The 22,715-nt window shown below is 32.7% G+C and overlaps 1 protein-coding gene across 2 annotated transcripts in view; it reads left to right on the top strand.

Moving 5' to 3' along the window:
• Positions 1-22,715, top strand: part of LOC124536107 (probable E3 ubiquitin-protein ligase RNF144A) — a 144,442-nt gene that overhangs the window by 104,507 nt on the left and 17,220 nt on the right. For both annotated transcript variants that reach the window (XM_047112553.1, XM_047112554.1), the window contains one exon: positions 4,220-4,382. In XM_047112553.1, the coding sequence (XP_046968509.1) occupies positions 4,220-4,382 (163 nt within the window). The remainder of the gene's footprint in view (positions 1-4,219; positions 4,383-22,715) is intronic.

Genomic DNA, 22,715 nt, shown 5'->3' with positions numbered 1-22,715 from the left:
TATTTTACAATTATATATAAAAGTTCAGATTCATTCAAACGAGCGCGAAGTCGCGGGCACAGCAAGTATTAAAAGATAATAATTATTAAAGATTTGTTCTTATGATTATTTCGGTGAGACCCCAGGACGCATAGGCAGTTTTGATAAACAATATTGTTTTTCTTACCATTTTTCGATCGCTGTTAATTTCAACAATAAGCCAACTGCACATACAAGTAAATACATAAGCGCAAAATTGCACTATAAACTCAACTGTTGAAACAAAAAAGGCCCGCTGAGTTGTTTTCGGTTTTCGTTCTCAGATGTGAAATGTGCCTTTCCGAATTATTGTTAAATTTTAATTTTATATTATTAATAAGTAATTGTAACACTTCTATATTTAATAACGATTTTTGACATCAATCATACGAGTATTGCCTCCAAGTTCCGAGTTATTGTTACCACCAACCTTGGGAACTAAGACGCTATGTGCCTTGTGCCTGTAGTTACACTGGCTCACTCACCCTTCAAACCGGAACACAACAATACTGCGTGGGTGGTACCTACCAGGCGGGCTTGCACAAAGCCCTACCACCAAGTAAAAGTAATATTATATTAATATGATTCTGATCAATTAATTATTAATATGTTTTCAACGCAGACATTTGAAGTGAGAGCATCAATTTGGCTACCTGATGTCGTTATGCAAATACTGCTTATTGTATTATTTTCATTTCGTATGTATGAAAAGGTCCAATCCTTCATTTCTCGAAACGAATAACATTCTCATGTTGACTCAGGATGAGCCGGATTTTATTAACATCCCTCTGATCCGTAGCGTTTTTGGAACTATATTCTGAATCTGATTCTTATTCTGATTCTGAAAAATATTTCAATCAATAATATATTTTATTAACATAAGAATTAATAACATTAAATGCATAAATACATACAAATATCAATTAGAAATAGTTTCACTAAAAATCTTGACTGTGTGGAATGGTGGCAAGAATATTAGCAGCATTTCCCCGTTGAATCGCATATTAATATTAAATTTAAATACATATATCTAGTCTTATAGAATTTATAAATAGCTGTACGAATTTGGATGATATTTTTTATTAATATAGTTCCACGTCGTAGTAGCAAGCCAGTATGTAAATAAAACGATGAAGTCCTTTGAATACATAACTCTAATCGAGAAGGAAAACATTATGACGTTTTGTATATGTATATAAACAGTATACGACGGTCACATGAGATAGTATGTAAGATGCAATTAGCAGACACGATTATCTGATTAATATTGTTTATGATGTGTTATGTGAAACGTGACTTACATTTATTATAGAGGTTATTAGAAAATCATGTATTTTCATTTGCAAAAAATTCTCTGTATAATATATTTCGAAGGCTTTAAATTAAATAACGAATATATCGATAATGGAATCTTGAAATTTGTATCTATGGGCACTGGTGGACTATTTACCATCAGGCCGGCCAACTAAAGCCACGAATAAAGGTGAAAATTGGTGTCTTTGAATATCTTATGTATTATGGACTATCTGCAGTTTTATAAATTTTTCACAGAAACATTGTTTTATATTGGTATATACAACCATTATTTCACCCGCTTAGGTGTAGAAATTCCAAAATTCTTTCAAAAGGTATATATTCAATAAAGATGTAATAACAATTTTCTTGGCTCCTGACACAAGTAAATTACGCGGGTCACCGCCCACGGCATCGCGATGCAAAGAGCATCGCGCACGAAATTTTGAAAAAAACAAGGGCCTTGCAAACTCTTGCCCACATTAACATTCGATCTTGCGCCGCTACTGGTTACAAACAGCCACGGCTTCGCAGTGTAAAATGCCTCACACCCGAAACTTGAAAAAGTTAAACATAACATTGGGATCAGAGTACTGAAAAAAAAAACAAGAGCCTCGTAAACTATATCTTGTCCACATTAAGATTCGATCTTTGCGCCGCCACTGTCGGTGATGATGAGTCAGTCAGTCAGGACATGTTATTTTATAATGCATAGATAAGAATATTACTGACAAAACGAGTAACATGTTGTATTTGATCTATACAATATTGAATTTTATTTTAAAGCTCAACAAATATACAATTTTTATATTTAAGTGCGTGCACTGAATGATGTTCGATGTAAATGGTATATTAAAGTTATTTTTTTTAGTTTAATATTTTATTTTGTTTCAAGTGTATTTGCAATAGCGTGCCTACTTGAATAATGATTTTTTTGTCATTTCGTTTATGAATTTGGCTCTCATGACCACAAACCGAATCTGTTTTGTTTTGTCGAGGAAAATTGTATTGTACACTGGATAGATATTAAAATTAAAACACCGGTTTTTTGTAGCACCGGTTTTATTTTCAAGTGTCTTTTTTTATTTTTTTTCAAACCGGTCGTATAATTTTTACATTCCATGGGTTTATGCTCTTTGAGTCGAGATGGCCCAGTGTTTAGAACGCGTACATCTTAACCGATGATTGCGGGTTCAAACGCAGGCAAGCACCGCTGATTCGTGTGCTTAATTTGTCTTTATAATTCATCTCATGCTCAGCGAAGGAAAACATCGTGAGGAAACCTGCATGTGACAAATTTCATAGAAATTCTGCCACATGTGTATTCCACCAACCCGCACTGGAACAGCGTGGTTGAATATGTTCCAAACTTTCTCCTCAAAGGGAGAGGAGGCCTTTAGCCCAGCAGTCAGAATTTACAGGCTGTTGTTGTATGGGCTAGTCCTTATATTAAACCTTTTGATTTTCTTTATTTTAAAGAAATATAATTATTAATGGTGTCATCTACACTTATAATCTGAGTATTTCATAACGATGGTCGATGATGATGTATTTATATGCCGACTGTTTGTAGGATAAGTGAAAGTGAACCAGCGTAATCTATACTGTACGCACAGTACGATTTTTTATTGGTTTGAATTTTTTATCCTATTGTACGGTAAAGTTGTAACGTTGTATAGAATAATTACAGCGCCATTGTCTCTCGATGCTGTTATTACCCAGCGGTAACGGCTGAACTGGCATGAAAAAAAGTCTGCCTCGTGTGTTCTCGAGGAAAGAGGCTGCCTTTTTTTGGCTACAATTTTTGTTCTATACCTTGTCTCCACATAGATGTCATTCGTGTCATTGTTAAAATAAATGTGCATGCATGTGCACTTATCATTATTTATCACAATGTAAGTTTCGCGATTAAAAAATAATTGAAAGTTGGTATTCCTAGGTGCGTTTATGCGTTCCTGGTAATCATATTGGTAACTAATAAAATGATAATCGTATTATTATATTTTAATATTGTTATAATAATGAGATATTAAGTCGATTTTTATAATAAAATACTGAAGTCATCATTGGCCAGCGAGTATCAAAAAGATTTAGGCAATAATACATAGATTGTCCAGTCCGTTTCTTAAATAATAAAAGAAAATGTTTATCTTTCATACGTAAGGCATATCATTTATAATAGTGTTATTGACCAAATTGTATCCACTTTTACTTCAGCGATACTCAAAAATGTGTATAGATGAATATGTTTTAACTTTTCTATCTATCGTTACGCACACATAAACATAGACACGTTGTATAGTTTTTCTGTTTTTCGATTCGATTACGATAGTTCGATATCGAAAGCCATTAGTTTTACGAATAAGAAGTTATAATTTTATCTCCCTCGTATTTTAATAATTATACCCTTCGATTACAATCTATCCGGCGACATTATAAGCCTTCGAAAGATCGTGAAAGTTGATTTGACAAAAATAAAAAGTATAATATTTCTATAGAATTTAAGTTTTACGTTTACATGTACCATAAGAACATGAAATTTACGCTTGTCATAAAAACAGTTCATTGTCATCTAAATTTAAAGCGATTGAAACAGCGAAGCGCAGCTTCTTATGTAGAAGCTCAAACATGCTTAATCTTCTAGTATATTAAGGAAATAATATTTTTAAAAGTTTAGTAGGATTTACAGTTAGGCCAGACAAAAAAGTCTCTTCATTCAAAGATCTGAAATTATATTTAAATTAGTGCGCCTCTATTTACAAAACATTTCGATCCTATTATATGAAAAATATTTTAATTAACGTGGTCTTGATAGAATAGCAACTACTCAAATCTCACCCAATCAACATTATTTTAAAATTCAATCTGGATACAAGAGTTTCATATAAATATTTCCTTCTCTCCACAGTGCATGAAGGCGTACGTCGAATTCGAAGTGTGTAATGGCGCGTATGAAGTGTCCTGTCCCGATGATCGGTGCTCGACCGGCGCCGCGCTGGCTCTGGACGAGATCTCATCCCTCGTCGCGTGCTCCGTCATGGAGAAACATCTCAAGTTCCGGCTCAACCATGGTATGTATGAATGATATATAAATGAGTGGTTTCTTTTTTATGTTATAGGTTGGCGGACGAGCATAATATGGGCCACCTGATGGTAAGTGGTCACCATCACCCATAGACAGTGACACTGTAAGATATATTACCTTACATCGTCAATGTGCCACCAACCTTGGGAACTAAGATGTTATGTCCCTTGTGCCTGTAGTTACACTGGCTCACTCACCCTTCAAACCGGAACACAACAATACTGAGTACTGTTATTTGGCGGTGTTAGTTGGCGGAGTGGTATCTGTAGTAATTATATGTTAATATAAAAAAAAAAAAACAATAATTGTTAGTAATGTATACATTATTTGATGCACCAACTTTATCTGCGTGAAATTGAGAAACATTACAAATATCATACAAACCGTTAACCTCCTTTTTACCCCTTCGAGAGGTGAATTAATAAAAGTAAAAAAAACCTATGTCCTTCCCGGGAATTAAAAACTATCTCCATACCAAATTTCACCTATATCGATTTAACACTTTTAGCGTGAAATAGTAACAGACAAACTTACAATCGATTGATAAAATATACATTAGTATCTATTTAATGAAACATCATAATTAAACAATTATATTTTATTAAATAAACGGCGTAATAGCACCGATATTGTGGTTTATTTAAATCGTAAAACATGATAAACATCTCGGCTTATGACTAGTAATTTAAAATTGCGGTTAGTAACCGTACCGTTAACGTATTGTATGCGTCTACGAAAATCTATTTTTACATTGACAATGTACTGCTTCTAAGTAATTACATTGTTTTGAACTACACTTAGCTCTCAGCCTTGGCCTTGTTTAACGCAAAACAAAGGAAAACTACCCTGAATGACGACATATTCTTTAGAAATGTTCAAAGTAGAGTAGGTTTTTATTCGTACAGTCAGAGTAAGAAAACCTTTGTCAGTTTTCGAATTCATTCCTTCATCAAGTTGTCAACTCTTAGTACCTTTTGAAACTAAAACAACAAACTGACAAATTAATATAAAATTAAACTTACATATTACTCTTTGGTAACTTATAATGACATTGCGATGCAATAAGTCATTCTGATCAGTAAAGCAGATTATCGCTCATACTGAGCACACAAAAATAGGTCTTAAAGTGACGAACCTTTTCTTACCCCGACTGTACATTGGAATACGAACTATACGTATGTACTGTTATTCAAAGTAGTGCTTAACTGTAAATCGGTATCAATGACGTATTCGCGTCACAATAGGTAGGTGTCTGTCTAAAGCCGTAGGTCGGATTAAAATCATCAATTGACAAATCGTATACAGTTTAATTGACGTCACAGATGTGATGTCATCCTGACCGATTTCGGGGCGGTCGTTCCAAAGGGAGACAGGTGTGCGCAAGCACAATGGCACTTATTTTCCATCACTGTCATAATACTTCTATTCCTAATATTTTCTTGGTGGTAGGGCTTTGTGCAAGCCCGTCTGGTAAGGCAGCATCCACTCATTAGATAATCTACTGGCAAATAATGTTTGTATCGTTGTATTCGAAGAGGGCCATGACATCTTAGTTCCCAGGGTGGCGCATTGGTAATGTAAGGAATATTTGAAATTTCTTACAGCACTATTGTCTATTGTCGATTGTGACCACTTACCATCAGGTGGCTTAATTGCTCGCTAGGAATGTCTACTCAGTTAAAGTCAATAAACTTTATTAATAGCCATTTTCTTCGTGATTTGGAATTGATCTTCCGATGCTAAAGGTCGCCATAGCCAATATCCATTGGCACTGAGATATAAGCAATTTCTTATCATACCATTGACGCGCTATCAACAGTCGAATCTTGACGCAATATCCCTTTTGTATTTAGAAATAGAATCGACACGTGAATCGTGTCTAAAGTTCACGATCTCATATTGGGACAAACACTCAACGTTGAGTAAATGTGCGTGTTTTAATGCGTCTCCACTTTGCCCTTTTCTTCGATATGTATCGATGAGACTACACTTGCCATTAAGATGTTGATAAAGTAAAGTAACAGCCGGGAAATGTCCAATCGTCGTCCTTCAGCCTAGTGTCGATTTTGGTAGGTGAAAGATTGTTTGTAGCCTACTCCAGCATGCTGCACAAATACGGGTAATGGACACCCATGGAGCAGAATATCATTGAAATTATGGACATGCAAGTTTTCTTGTGATATTTTTCTTCACTCCCGAATACGAGATGAATTATAAACGCAAATTACGCACATCCAAAGTCAGTGTAGCTTATCTGGGTTTGACCATATACATACATTTTTTTATAATTTATATTTGGTAGGTTTTATGCCAGTTTGAATCCCCGAAAAGACGACAAAAAAAGTTTTTATTGGCAAATAAAAACATAAATTATTATTTTAGAATAATCATTAATAAAGTGCCTTACTTATATACCATCTGTAATATTATAAAACCATAGCTTATATATACGTATTGTATAATTATTGAAAGCGGAAATTATACGAGCTAAGGCAAGCAGAGAAGTCATCAGAAGGCTAATTATAATTAACTCAACTGTCCCATTGAAAAAAGTTTATGTGATATAACATTATATCATTATAACGATATAAAAAGTATAATATATAATAGTAAATTATAATTAGCAATAAAAAATAATGTTGGCATTAGATATTTCTTATAATTGTATTAGTCTAGTAAATGTTTGATCCGGTAGAAAAATACTAGAAGCTAAGTCAGAACTGTGAGTATGATCAATGAATTTAGTTTCCTTGTCAAGAAACCACGAAAAGTACTTTAATGAACTCTTTTAGATTATTGTTTCGAGAAAAAGTTGCAGATATGGTAACAAATCTTAGTATACAAACATATCGTTGGATTCGCGCGCGGGCGCTTGTAGATAGTGGACGCGTTATTGTAGCATTGCATCGGCCGCCGCGCTCGACACTGCGTGATAACGTTGTTTACAATGTTCAGTGCATTCGCACGGAATAAGCAAGGAATATGACGACCAGTGATTCAGACGTTCGGAATGACTTGGAATGTGAGATGCAGGAGTGTTCGGAGGAAGTTGAAGAGCTTTCGAATATCGAGATAAACGACAACAATATAAGACCAAATAAGAGAACCAGGGTGACTAACAGAGAAGAAGTTTGGACCACGGTGCAAAGAAAAGGGAAAAGATTTGCTCGTGTTGGGGTGTTAAATGAGTTGGAGAGAATACCAGAGGACATGACTGAAGTCTGCATTACATCCAATGAACCACTTCCAAAGCAATTTAAATTGGCCAAAACATTAAAATCAGAAAATATTCAAAATGTCGTTCGAGTTAAATATATTAATTCATTTAAAGTGTTGATTCAGTTTGACAAAGAAGACAGTGCAGAAGAATTAATAAGTAATAAATTTTTTAATGAAAATGGATATAGAACCTATAAGACTATGGATATGGATCAGACATATGGTGTGATAAAAGATATAGATTTGGATCTCACAGATGAAGAAATTTTAGAAAGTTTATATAGTGACATATTAATTTTAGGAGTGAAGCGGTTAAAACGAAGAAATGGTTTTAATGGAAGTTGGCAGGCAAGTGAAGCTATAAGAATCTGTTTTAAGGGCTCATCTTTACCGTCACAAATAAAGATATTTGATACTACAATAACAGTAACGCCGTATGTATTTCCTGTTACGCAGTGTTCACGTTGTTGGAGATATGGACACTCAATAAAGATATGTCCATCACACAAAATTACTTGCCCAAAATGTGGTGATAACCATCAAAATTGTGAGCGTACTTTATTTGTTTGTAATAATTGTGGTGGCAATCACATGTCCACGGCAAGAATATGTCCTATTTACCTTAAAGAAAAGCGAATCCGAGAGCTTATGGCTGAATTTGGTTGCACTTATAAAAAGGCACTAACAATATATGTTCCTCCGAGCCCTCCTCCAGCGCTTCAAATTTCAAAGGAAACATTCCCAACTTCATACAAAGGTACTTATAAAGCCAAAGACTTTGGAAATAACTCGGAGATAACCTCTGTACATTTAACAAACACCTACGCTGAGGTAACTAAGGCCAAAACTAATGATAAAAGACTGTCGAAGAAGAAAGTTAGAAACAAGAGAACCATGAATCATGAAAAAGATAATAATTTGGAGGTAAATGAAACAATTAATTTGGAGATTATGGAAGAAAGTCATTCAGAATGTCATCAGAGTCATTAAGCAGTAAAGAGCATGCGGAAGATCAGAGAGAAAACAAAAAGGAAGCAAAGACGGGATTTAATAAATGGAAATTAGTTTTTATAAAATTAAAGGAGAAAATATTGGAAAAAGACTTGACGTGGGAAGAAAAAATTAAAGATTGCTTTAATATCATATATAAGGAAGTTGTATTATTGATAGTGAAATTTATATCAGATTGGCCATGTGTAAAATTCTTAAGCCAATATGGATAATAGCAATAACTTACAATCAATAAATATACTCCAGTGGAACGCCCAAAGTCTACGACCAAAACTGTCTGAATTTGAGTTACTGTTATATCAGGAAAAGATACACATTGCTATAATTAGTGAGACTTGGTTAGATCCGGACAGCAGTATTCATATTAGTGGATATAACATTTTTAGATCTGATCGGAGAGATGGATTTGGAGGAGTTGCTATTATTACACACCGATCTATACAAGCACAACAACAATACTTAAATATTTCGAACACTGAAATAGAAAATGTATATGTAAAACTATATAATTGTGGTGATATTGAAAATATAGTTTCAGTATACTGTCCTCCAAATGTTAACACTTGCTTTCAAGATTGGAACGATTTTTTTTCGATGTTTGGGCACAAATCAATAATCGCAGGAGATTTTAATGGACACCATCCTAATTGGTCCACGAAGTCTGATTTACGTGGTTCCCAGATATTCGATGCAATTTTAGAATGTAATTGTATTACTCTAAATGATGGTACTGATACTCGTATAAAACTAGTTAATGGGGTGGTCCAGAGAACGTCTCCTGATATATCGTTGGCATCTGAAGATATTGCTATCAAACTAAGTTGGAAGGTTTTAAATGAAAGTTTGGGAAGTGACCACTTAATACTCAAAATTAAACTAGATACTAACATAAATCCCGCAATTAAAAAATATAGAAATTTCAAAAAGGCTAATTGGACATTATATAGGGAAATTATAGTACATTACTTAAATGAATACAGTCTTCCTAGTGACAATCAGCTTGCATATGAAGGGTTTATTAGCATTGTAAATCTTGCCGCAGAAGAAGCCATTCCTTACATTAAAATATCTGAAAACCCTTTAAAGAATAACCAGTTTAAACCAAAACCCTATTGGTCACAAAATAAGCAAATTTTAGAAAAAACCCTACTCCTAATAATCTCGATAGTTTACGCGAAAGGATCGGAATTTCACAAAAAGATATAAGACGTGTTAGGTTTACAACTTGGCAGGATTATTGTAATAAAGTGAATGAGAAAACCACCTATTATGAAATGTGGTTCCGTATGAAGTGGATTAAGGGATACAAGTTGTCGAAATCGTGTATGGATCGCGAAATATCCGAATCTTTACTATGTAGTTTGGCACCAGATTATGTGAATCCAAACCAGCCAGTATTTAAGTCCGAGAACATAAGGCTGATATGCCCGGTTACGATACAGGAATTAAACAATTGTTTAAAACATTCAGACACGGCACCGGGAGAAGATAGTATAACCTATTCCATGATTGGTAATCTGTCGGAATCAGAAAAAAATCTACTTGTATCATTATACAATAGATTCTTGAGAGACGGTTTTGTACCAAATCAGTGGAGGCAGGTTAAGATAGTTCCTATTACCGAAACCGGGAACAAGTAATAGATCAATATCCGGTTATAGACCCATTGCACTAATATCATGTATTTGTAAAATACTACATACTATCATTAACCGTAGATTAGACTGGTACCTTGAAAAGAATAATTATTTTTCAAATGACACTATAGGATTTAGGAGATCACGTTCCTGTTATGATAATCTAGTACGATTAATAACACGAATTCAAACAGGCTTTACTAAAGGCATTTCGACAGTTGGATGCTTTATTGATGTAGATAACGCCTATAATAATATCAATATAGGAAGTTTATTAAATTCTGTCGATGATGCAGGTATAGGCGCTTTATTGTGTCGATACCTATGGGAATATCTGCATGAAAGGTTTCTGACTATTGAAATTAGCAACAATCAAAAAGTATCTCGTACTTCAGGAATGGGCTTGCCCCAAGGTGACCCATTATCACCTTTATTATTTAATGTTGCTACCAGAAACATTTGTCGAGAAATTCAGAATGTATATATTTCCCAGTATGCAGACGATTTTGTGATATACAGTTCAAATAAGGTAATAGGCTTGGCTGTTAATGATATTCAATGTGCATTAAATATTTTTTGTAATCTTATACAAGAGCTTGGGTTAAACATATCGCAAAGAAAAACCAAAATGTGTATTTTTAGTAGAGGCCAACGCAGAAGTAATACAGAATTTTCTTTAGTTAATAATAATATTAATATACAACAAGTTGATAGTGTTAAATATTTGGGAATGTGGCTTGATAGGAGTTTAAAATGGGGAAGACACATTAATGAGATTAAAGACAAAACCCTTAAATTTTTAAATCCTTTTAAAGTTTTGGCTGGTAGTCTGTGGGGGGTTCATCCGAATCACTTAAGGCGTCTGTATATATCGATTATACGTAGCCGATTAGATTATGGGAGCTTTTTGTACGACAATAGCATAAAAAGTCATCTAAGCAAATTAGACAAAGTGCAAAATCAGTCACTACGAATCATTGGCGGCTTTATTAGAACAACACCGATACATGTTATGGAGAGTGAATTGAATATTCCACCTCTTCGAATTTGAAGGCAATATCTAGCTGGTAAATTTATATTAAAGTCAAAATCTTTCGAAGATAACTGAACTGTAGATGTATTAGAGTCATTAAATAATATTTGTGATAGTTCTTATTGGAGAAACAAAAAAATACCTTTGCTTATCACAGTATATAGGTATTTAAATCAATATTCATTTAAAGTGATTAAAAAATTACAAATTTATTCTCTTCAGACTTGGATCAGTAGCCTAGATATTTCAAAAAATATAGTTTCTTTTGTTGAAGGTATTAACATGGCTAAATCATTATGTAATAGATTAGATATGCAAAATTGTTGTCGGTTTCTACTGGATAATAAATATAATTCTTTTTATAAATTATACACTGATGGATCTAAAGACAGAACTGGTTCAGGTGCAGCAATATTTGACCCTCAAGCAGATATAACAATCAAGTTTAAAATTGAAGCAGATGTGTCTATATTGCACAGTGAGTTGATAGCAATCTCAGAAGCTCTCTCTTATGTTTTATCTTGTACCGCAAATAAGTTTGTCATATTGTCGGACTCAAAGAGTGCTCTTTTACACTTGGCTCGATTGACCTCGACTATTCGAGGACATTCGAAAGCCTATGATATTTTGGAGTCAATATATAATATTGAACGCACGAATAAAATAATTGTTATCTAGTGGATGCCGTCACATATTGGAATCATGGGCAACGAGGAAGCAGATAAGGCAGCAAAACAGGCAGTATATGATGGAATTCCTTATAATTGTACACCTTTATCTACTGAAATTTTAAAGAAAGTCAAACAAACATGTAAAAATAATTGGCAAGAGTACTTTGATGAAAGATCACGACAAAAAGGTATATGGTACAAAACTATAGTTTGTGAACTTCCTTCTTGTCCATGGTTCCAAAATTTAAAAATGTGTAGGAAAAATATTGTAAAATTTTTAAGACTTCGTTCCGGTCACATTCCATCAAATATGTTTAATTATATGATGGGCAAGTCAAACACAAACAAATGTTTACAATGTAATCGCATAGATGATGTTTATCACCGGCTAATGGAATGTGTGCGGAACGAGCCGCTACGGCCGCGTTTATTAAAATCTTATAATGTGGGTATATGTAATAGTATACTTGCTGCACCGTCGACAAATGACGCTAAGAATTTACTAAAATTGTATACATAAACGGAAGGTATGATTTTTAAATGTAATAATTAATATATTAGTTGTTTAGCATTGTAAGAAATAATGTAATTTTGCGTCTTTCCTGTACGGGGGTGACATAGTCAAATTTGTGACTAAACTCCCAGGTTAAATAAAAAGATTAAAAAAAAAAAAAAATATCGTTTTATAAAGATAACAACATAATTACTTCTATGTATAGAGAGGTTTAAGCATTTGCGTCATGCGTTGGTTTACTGATTAACCGTATATATTAAATAAAACATTAGAATTTAAATGAAACATTATGTGGTAATTATTAGTCTAATTGATTATTTTTTATAGAAACATAAGTTTGTATAAAGATACGATTCATACGACTTTTATTATTTGCTTAAATGTATCATGGTTTTTTATATATGTATATGAATGCTCATAGGGTAGAAGGTTAGAGAAGACTTTTGAGGTCCTAAAATGTATGAAATAATTCTGTAATGGCTCTTCCGTGACTTTGTAAGAAAACACTTCGAATCGAGCGAATAAAAAACCTTTTGATGCTTTGAAGGAGAATCAAGAAAATGGCGTAAAATTCCAAAGAAATTATTGGACATGTAAGCCAATCCTCTTTGACACAGCTCGGTCGGTTGACTTCTGAATAATTCTTAACGAGGCCGTCTTCCCGCCGCAGTTTGTGTTCCGTTATAATTCTTTTCATTTGAAGATTTCCTCTTGAAATATTTGATATTTTTCAGAATAGTTGCCGTAATGAAAGACCTTTTTTATTTAGCGTCGGTAATCGCTTGTATGTATAGAATGTAAGCGGGACTTCTGGCCGAGTGCCAGAATACCTACCGAAAAGCAGCGGTAACCCGGGGCTTAATTATAAACCTCCATTTAACATTTAAAAGGCGAATATTTATGTTCTATCAACGTTAATACATACTTCAGCTATTTTTAATTGAACTGGGCGCTTGTTTTCCTCTATCTAATAATACATTTAGAAAGGAGACTCCTTTGTGTATACAAATTGCTGAAGCAATAGTATTTATGTTATATCTTAGATCCCTTGAGTACAGGATTCTTCCGGAGTGTCCAAAAAGTGGGGTTTTACCTCATTGCCCACGCTTCTCCTTACTTGTAGACGCAGCTAATGCGTTAATACATTTTACAAAGCCAGGATTCAACTTATCCTTGTGATAATGACATTAAAAAATACTTCATTTAGTGAAGTGAGAGGTATCATAAGTATTAATAATGCATCAAAAAAAATTAAAAAGCATTTTCAAATGCAAAAAAAGGCAGGACAGTGAAGCCGTTAGGTAATAGTACGATTAAAAACTTTCGTAAAGATATATATAGTTCTCTTTAAGAAAAGAGTCTTAATTAAGATAGAATTACAGCGCTTGTCTTTTTTATTTTTCTTGTAACTGTTTTTATAGCTTCGTCTGTAATGAAAATAAAAATACTTAAATTGATTAAACAGCGGGTTTATGATGGTAATTACTGTAATAAATAATATGATTATATGTAGGTATATGAAGTGAAATCACAGCGGTTTGAAAATTAATTGGTATATATATTTGTATTTATTGTTAGTTATGTCGTGATATGGTTAGTAAAGCTACCGTAACCTAAGGTCGTATGATCATAGTTGTGCATTGAGTTTTCAGACTTTTTTATTTCTGTCAATATTTCATCTCATTCTAAAACAAAACTACGTAAATCAAGACACGTGTAACATGTACACCCTCACCATCATACCTCTTTCAGAGGAGAGGTCAATGTATTTTTCCTAATAGAAAAAAATAATTGCTTCATTGTATTCAATGTAATCTTAATCTATTAGTTAAATAAAAAAAATATATAATTAATATAAATAATTATAATTATTTTTTTTAATTAACCAAATCCAGTCTAAATGTAAGTAAGTAATTACAATAAGGAGGTGGACTGCCATTCGGGCTATCTGATGGAAAGTGGTCACCACTTCCAGTAATTGGTACTATAAAAAATAGTCTTCCACCAATGCCCCGCTAAATTTGAGTACTGAGATATCTGTCTTGTGTATATGTAATTTCACTTGCTGATTCACCGTTCAAACTGGAACGCAAAAATACTAAATATGATTGTTTAGCAGTAGAATATATAAGTGAAGTGGCCGTTACTCAACCAGACTGACTTGCACAAAGCCCAAACGACAAGTCTTCATTTTATTCATTCCATATTTAAAGTCGGTTAAAAAACATCTCAATTTTCCCTCGTAATGTCCAAAAAACGATACTGGAATAAGTAGGTAATAGGACGTGCTGTGTTTGCATGCAGAAGACCTCATTCCATAATGCAGTGGTTCTCAAAGTGTTTTAAGTAGGGGGGAAAACAAAATTTTGATATTTCGGTACTCAGTACACGTTATATGTGTGAATAATGTCTGAGATTATATGTCTATATGAGATGATTAGATTATATGTATGTATTTAAGGAAACTTGTTATATTAATATTAATCGTAATGGTTTTTGCTAGCGTCTAAGTTAAAATTGTATGTAATAATAATAATTAGAAGTGTATCACTATATGACAAAACAGGTATAGTAATATAAATAAAATAGAATAATAATATAATAACGGCAAAGAAAGTTGTGATGAGACAAATTTATTTACGTGGTAATTGAACATTTGTCATACATCACTTATTAAGCGTATCCTTTATTCAATATATAAGCGTTGCAATTTAAATTTTCATTGCAAACTAAAACAAAAGTCATATCGTATTATGGGCACAGAAGTGCCATCTTTATTTCAAACTACCTTCGAACCCATTTTATATAAAACTAATCGATTTCGACTTCCTCAGCGTTTGATTGGTTAGTCGTCAGATGTTATGCACAAAGTTGTAGCCTTTGACCTTCCTGGTGTTCGAGTTTCATCAAATTCGGTTCAGTGGTTTGGCCGTCAAAGAGCACATATGCATTAAAAAAAAGTATAAAATAACTACAATTACTTTTTGTATCGATTTCATTCTATAAAGTAATCCATTTAATATGTTTTATATTATTTTTAAACGACTTCAAAAAAGGAGGAGGTTATAAATTTGAATGTATTTCTTTTGTTTTTTTTTTTAAATGCGTATTTAATTTAATCGCGAATCACGAGTTGCGAATCGCTGGTAAATCACACAGTGACTGCACATCAATAATCTCACCCTCGCTTCGAACACAAACGCATGGCTATGCAACGCCCTGATTGCTTCTCGTATGAGTTTAAAGCTATGTGTACATGATACAATTTTAATAATATAATAGTAATAAATATTGGACAACATCACATACATGACTCTGAACCCAATGTCAGTAGCAAAACGCTTGTGTTGTGGATAATCAGGAGTAACCGCGGTACCACAAGCACCCACACCCAAGATAGAAAACTAATGAATTTTTTCTACATCGACTCGGCCGGGAATCGAACCCGGCAGTGGCGTACCCATAAAAACCGATGTACACAGTACTCCACCCCGGAGGTTGTCAATATATTCAAATTAATTATTTCTAGAGTATTCGCAGTTTTTTATTGTAGACTTTTAATTAACTTAGTTGACTTACATCGATAGAACTCGTATATAGATCTTTGGTTTTAATTTCATTCATTCATTCATTTCGTTCTCAATGACGAATAAGAATATCGTAAGATGAAGTTAAACATATTGTATCGTAATTAACTCTGCAACAATTTTAATATACTCGAACTTATAATGCTTATAAGAACTTATAATACTTTAAAAGAAACGGCTGACCGGTTGCCCAGCATTGGGAACTACACGAGTTATTATTACATATTTTATTACCGTTAATAATAGTCGTTTATACTCGTATTAATAACCGAAACATAATTAATTACTCAATAAACTCGAAGGTTACATTTTATTTTCTAAACATTACAAATGATTGCTGCCTATTTCACCATACATCGTTTGCGATACGATTTTAAACTAAAACTACAGCTAATTAATTTATATGAAATTTTTTTTGAACGAATTTCTTTTTTGATAGCAGAATTAACAGGTTGATATTGTCACTTACTTAAAAAGCGTTATGCTTCCATAAGCATAAGAAATGTCACATTATTAATATTAATATAAATAATTGTATTAACTAACATGACTGTATTTTTTTAAATGTTGAAAAAGAGTAACTACTGAGTTTCTTGCCGGTTCTTCTCGGTAGAATCTACTTTCCGAACCGGTGGTAGCTTCACTTAATTGTTAAACGAGTGCTTGTAAAAGCCCACTTGAATAAAGTTTATTTTGATTGATTGATTGATTGACTGTAGAGAAGAGATTAACAACGTAGTTTTCACGCGCAGCTTTTCCCGCTTTTTTATCGATCGTAGGTTTTGGGTAACAATTTTTTTTTATGTTCTTCTTTGGGATTCAAGTTTATTTTATTGTTGTGGTTTTAGTTCGCAATGAAATCGGTTACTTAGCAGTTACTTTGCATCTATAGTATTATTATAGATTTTGAAATTCATAAGGTCACTATTTAGTTTCATTGTCTTTGCACTGACGCTAAAACTGCCACCTGTTCGCAGTATAGATTCCACTAAAAGTAACCGACTAGGAATTCTATTCGTCATCCGCCATTTTGAATAATATCAACTATTGAAATTACTATGTATTTTACTAACATTTTCCCGAACGGTTGTATAATGATAGAAATGAAATTGTAATCAGTGTGTCTTCGCTTTATTTATACGTGATGGATAACAGACATAGGAGCGTTGCAATTAACATGAAACGCTTCATTAAATTAGTATAAAAGATACATTTTTAACGAGCACGTTGCCACTACGTTTGAATAATATTTTATATTGAAAATATATAGAATGTTTTCTATAATTCATTATAATAGTTCTTATGTATAAATAAGTGGTTGTTTCTCGCGGCTTCGCTTTAGAGGTTGGTCGTCAAATATTAATAAGTAGCATAAATCTTTGGCGATGAACTTTGTTTCGAAAGAAATTTCATCAAATTCGATACAGGAGATTGGCCGTGAAAGAAACAAATTGACAGACAGCAGAGGTATTTTAGGTATTTTTATGATTTTAATAATAAATATATACAAAATCGTTTCAAAACCGAAATGAAAAGTTTGTTAATGTTATATTTTTGCTCTGGATCTCTTGACTTAAACACTTTAAATGGTAAAAAAAATAATTAAATATATACAAATTAAAGATAACCAAAGGCAAGGAACACATATATGTGCATTTTTAGATTGCCTTACAGCGATGTTAAGTATGCAATCATTACTTTACTTTGCTTTGAGCAACAAACTTTTTAATAATCTATTCTTAGTAGATTGTTCTTAAAACTAAAAAGCAAGGCTACAATTAGATGAGCAATCTTAGATTAAAGATATAGTACAATGTAGTCACTATTGCTGCAATTATGTGCACAGAATATAAAGTAACAGTAACAGCCTGTAAATTTCCCACTGCTAGGCTAAGGAAGGTTGGCAGTGCATTCCACCGCGCTGCTCTAATGCAGTTTGATGGATCACATGTAGCAGGATTTCGTTGAAATTAGACACGTACAGATTTCCTTTCGATGCTTTCCTTCGCCGCCGAGCTCGAGATAATTTATAGTAAGTAAACACAAATTAAAGTAAAGTAAAATAACAGCCTGTAAATTTCCCACTGCTGGGCTACAGCCTCCTCTACCATTAAGGAGAGAGTTTGGAACATATTCACAATTTAAGCAAATGATAATTCAGTGAGTGCTTATATGGGTTTGAACCCGTAATTATCGTTTAAGATGCACGCGTTCTAACCATTGAGCCATCTCAGTTCTTTGATTTTAACGCTTCTGCGAAAATATTTTCTTTTTAAGCCTTCTACGCGAACACCGTACTGCCTTCCTGAATTTGTATTATCTGATACCACCTCGTGGTTTAGTGGCTACACGATCTCTTCTGTACATTCGTCTGGTCCTTGGGTTCGCCCGCGGTGACCGAGATACGGTCAAGACTTCATTATCTAAAATTAATTCTTATAATTATTTTATTTTATAGCATTTTTATGACTCTGTTCCGGTAACTATTACACATATATTTCCCTTATGAACAGTATTTTATATACTTTGTAGCGAACTATTATAAATTCAAGGTAATTTTTTTGCAGTTAAATAGATTAATTGCATGTATTTTCTTATGACAGTTGATTTTTTTTTTTTTCGAGATTCTTAATTATAAAACATTTTGGTAAGTATATATGAAGGTGATTAATTTTATTTGTATTTAATTAAAACATTATTTTAATGACTGCTGTTTTTTTACAACAATTATTTTAACCGTTTGTTTTTATTATACTATAATTAGTATTTAATCCGCTTGCACCAAGCATTATAAAATAATTAAAGTTTATAAAAGTATTTTTAAATTAATAAAATTAATTTATTAAAGTATGTTAAGTATATATTGTTCACACATAAAATAGTTTTAATTTAATAAGCATACATAACCGTTGATAAATTTAAATTAAAAATATATATAATTTTATTTATTAAAAAAAAAGTTACAAGAACCGTTAATAGTCAATAATATTTAACATCATTATATAAAATGACGTTTTACAACATAAATCAATCGTTGATTAAGTTGTTATTTATCATACTAATGATCGCAAAAACTAAACAATAGCACATATTTAACATGATACGTCGATCTGCGTACAATTATGATTTATTGACGTCACAGTTTGCCTTTAAAATCTAGATTATTATATGAGGATTTTTTTAAACAAACTTCTTCTACTTTTTCTTCCGATTTCGATGTAATAAGCGTTTTATATTCTTATCGATGAGTAAATATTTTAATTGATACATTGTTTTGCGAGCGTTCGCAATGAAAGCGTTCGAGCCGACGATTTTCTCTTGCGTTGACACAATTTGTTATCTATCTATCTATCTCTATAAATTGATCGTATCTTTCTATCACGTAAGATTTATATGAATATGCATGTATATGAAATCTTGTATTTTTAATTATTTAATTTGAAGAGTTATGTATAATGATCGATGATCATAAACATTTTTTTTTAACAGATCTATAATGTTTTCTAATAATTTATTTAAGTTTCGGGTCAAATCAATGTCAAAGTATTTGCTTCCTCAAAATGGAATAGGCTTTCCTTTCTCATTGAGGAGAAGACTAAGAGCATATTCCACCACGGCTGCTACAAGTTGTTAGTTGGTGGATTCACACGTGGCAGAAATTCTTTGTAATTAGATTTGTAAAATTAATATCAATTTTAGAAAAAAATAAAATCTGGAAATTTTTAGCTCGGCTTGTAAATTTCCCACTGCTAGGCTTAAGGCATCCACTCGCCGAGCACAAGATGAATTCATAAATTATACACATGAATGTTAAGTGGTCCTTGTCTAGGTTTGCAATCATCGGTTAAGATGCATGCGGTCTAACCACTGGGCCATATCTGCTCTAGCTCAGTCGATTTGGCTTAAATTTCTGTTATAAGACCTAGACATAACAAGCAAAGAATAAGAGTCAAAATCAATTAATAATTAATCTGAGTCATACTCATGGTTATCTTAGCGATTTTTTTAGTTAAAGCCAAATACTCTAAGTTATATCTTGTAGAGTAAAAACAAATGGCATTAAACAGAACAAAAATAAATGTTCGTTCATCCTTAAAATAGAGATAAGAAAATTGGATTTATAAATTCAATTACTTAGAGATCGAATGGATAATCTGCCAGGATTTGTGCTAGGTGTCTGACCTTTAATAGGGATTGGCAATCGTGGAACTATCGATAATCGAGATTATTAGCATAGAAAACTATAATGTCGATTTAATAGAGCTGTATCGGTCGCTTAATATTGCGATCTCGCGTTTCATTCCGACTGACTGATCCTTAATCTATTCTTGTATCTGTGAGCGTAATGCTATTAGATTAAGAAAACATTGGAAATAATAACATGATATATTATCCACAAAATTATAATTATTGTATTTATAAAATGTCATGACCCCTAGTGTTGTATTTTCGCTATCGATATTATCGATAACTTTGAGTCGTTATTTTATAATAAAATATATTTACATAACTGTACTTGAAATGAGTAAATTATATCAAACTAGTTATCGCCCGTGGCTCCGCTCGCGTTTTACGAGCTGGACGTCTATACTTCGCCTGTACTTTTTTGGCGTTCCAGTTTTATCAATACCAAATTTCATCTAATTCGATCCAGGGGTTTCGTCGTGACAAACATACAAACAGAGCTGCTTTCGTATTTACCTATAATATTAGCATAGATTACTACTAAGTATCACATTATTAAACGGCATTATATGTCGTTTGCATACAATTTACCATTTTTCTGTGACCTTCCATCGTATCGCAGAAGAACGATACATGAATTACCTATATTGTATGTAAGTGCATATTATTAACGTAATGACACAAATTCTAGACTTCAACAATGCGACGCAGTGCTGCACAGCACGTTTAACTTATTACTTTGAGGTTTAAATATCTGCCTATTGTTCGTTTTCATTTGTTGCCAACAGCTCGCAGCCGATAGCGTTAATACTTTGGTAATGAGATGAAGTTTTGATCTTCGAATGTTTTTTTATAGGATATACAATATAAAGTAACTTTATTGTTTTGTATATAAGTTTGCATATTGTTAGGTATTGTCAATATTATTAATAAAAGGCTTAATGGTTTTCTGTTTGATCTAAAGGTTTACTGGCAGAGAATGCCTTCAGGCATTAAGACCGCCCTTTATTATACCGCCTTTGAAATAAATAAATATTTTCAACTATCATTATGCCAAGTTATATTAAAATGGAACCGCGATTTATGTTCGATACTAAAGTATCGATATACATATATCATTATAGAGTAGAACTCAAGTTTATGTCTGTAGTAACAGCCTGTACATTTTTATAATTCCACCACGCTGCTCCAATGCGGTTTGGTGGATGAGTATATGACAACGTGTATGATAAACATATTGTACTTTATTAAAACGTATTATTCTTATTATTAATTTTTAATAAATTCTGACAATTGTTTTTAGCGTTGCGTGTTATAATATTTAGTCACAGTAGTTATTATTATACATTTACCAAGTTATTCGCCTTTTTAAGCGTAACATAATATACGTCTCGACAAGGTTACGTCGAATTCATTTTAATTTTAGGTAGGTAAATCGAATAATATAAAAGCGATCGATTGTTACTATGCGCACTCGTCGTTTGTTGAATTATTTTGTAGAATACGATACAATTAATACCTATAAAAAAACGGCTCTGTGAAATATATGTAAATATTATAGGAATTTACTTTTGCTACAAAATATATTCTTACGTAACCGCATACATTTTAATTCGATATATTTAGTTATACATCAGGAGTTATACTGAAAGAATTCGCTTCGTAACGTTCGTGTAATGTTGTAAACCGACTTATACTTATTGATATGAAATTTTGAAGTGTGTGTCTTTTAAAATGTTATGATAATTGTAGCCAATCTCGTATACATGTTCTGCGGAGATATCCGAGTTGTATAGATGTCTACACCATCTCCCGGCATCCTCTGTCATTTAGCATTTTTATATTATGTCCGATGTCCGATACATCTTATGTGTTATAAGTTGGTTTCATGTGGATAAACTTCACGTCAACAACCGTTGGAATCTTTAACCCAATAGGTAGGCAAATGTGTTAACGAATAGCAAATAAAAATGTGGTGGTTTTTTTTTTGGAAGCTCGTCTGAGTAGAAGAACCTAATCATGCGGGTTTCTATATGGGAATAGATATTTACACAGTATGATTGTTTCGGTTTGAAGAATGAGACGCCAGGTTGATTAGCACTTTGGCGAAGACGGTTATATGTACATAGGTGGTACTTACCAGTTAGCCAGTTACAAATCAAGCACTCATTGTTTCCAAGTCTCCCGATTGTTATGCTACTAAAGATAACTCACTTATGAGAATCCAAGGTAATTTTAATCGACGTGATATGAATTCGTTTACATTTGTTAAAACAGCGTTCAAGTTTTTCTTGGATTGATTTGATTTATTAAACTATTTGTAAGCTTTGATGCGTATATATTTCACGTATAAATAATGTTTCGTGCATTAAATTTTGATGCGAGAATTCAAATAAACTCGTTTCAAATGCAATTTCAAATGACACGATGTATAAATAAACGCGAAAACCCTGTATAAAGTA

This window comes from Vanessa cardui, chromosome 16 (genome assembly GCF_905220365.1).
Source record: "Vanessa cardui chromosome 16, ilVanCard2.1, whole genome shotgun sequence".
Lineage (NCBI taxonomy): Eukaryota > Metazoa > Arthropoda > Insecta > Lepidoptera > Nymphalidae > Vanessa > Vanessa cardui.
This window is presented reverse-complemented; position numbering and strand designations above follow the sequence as displayed.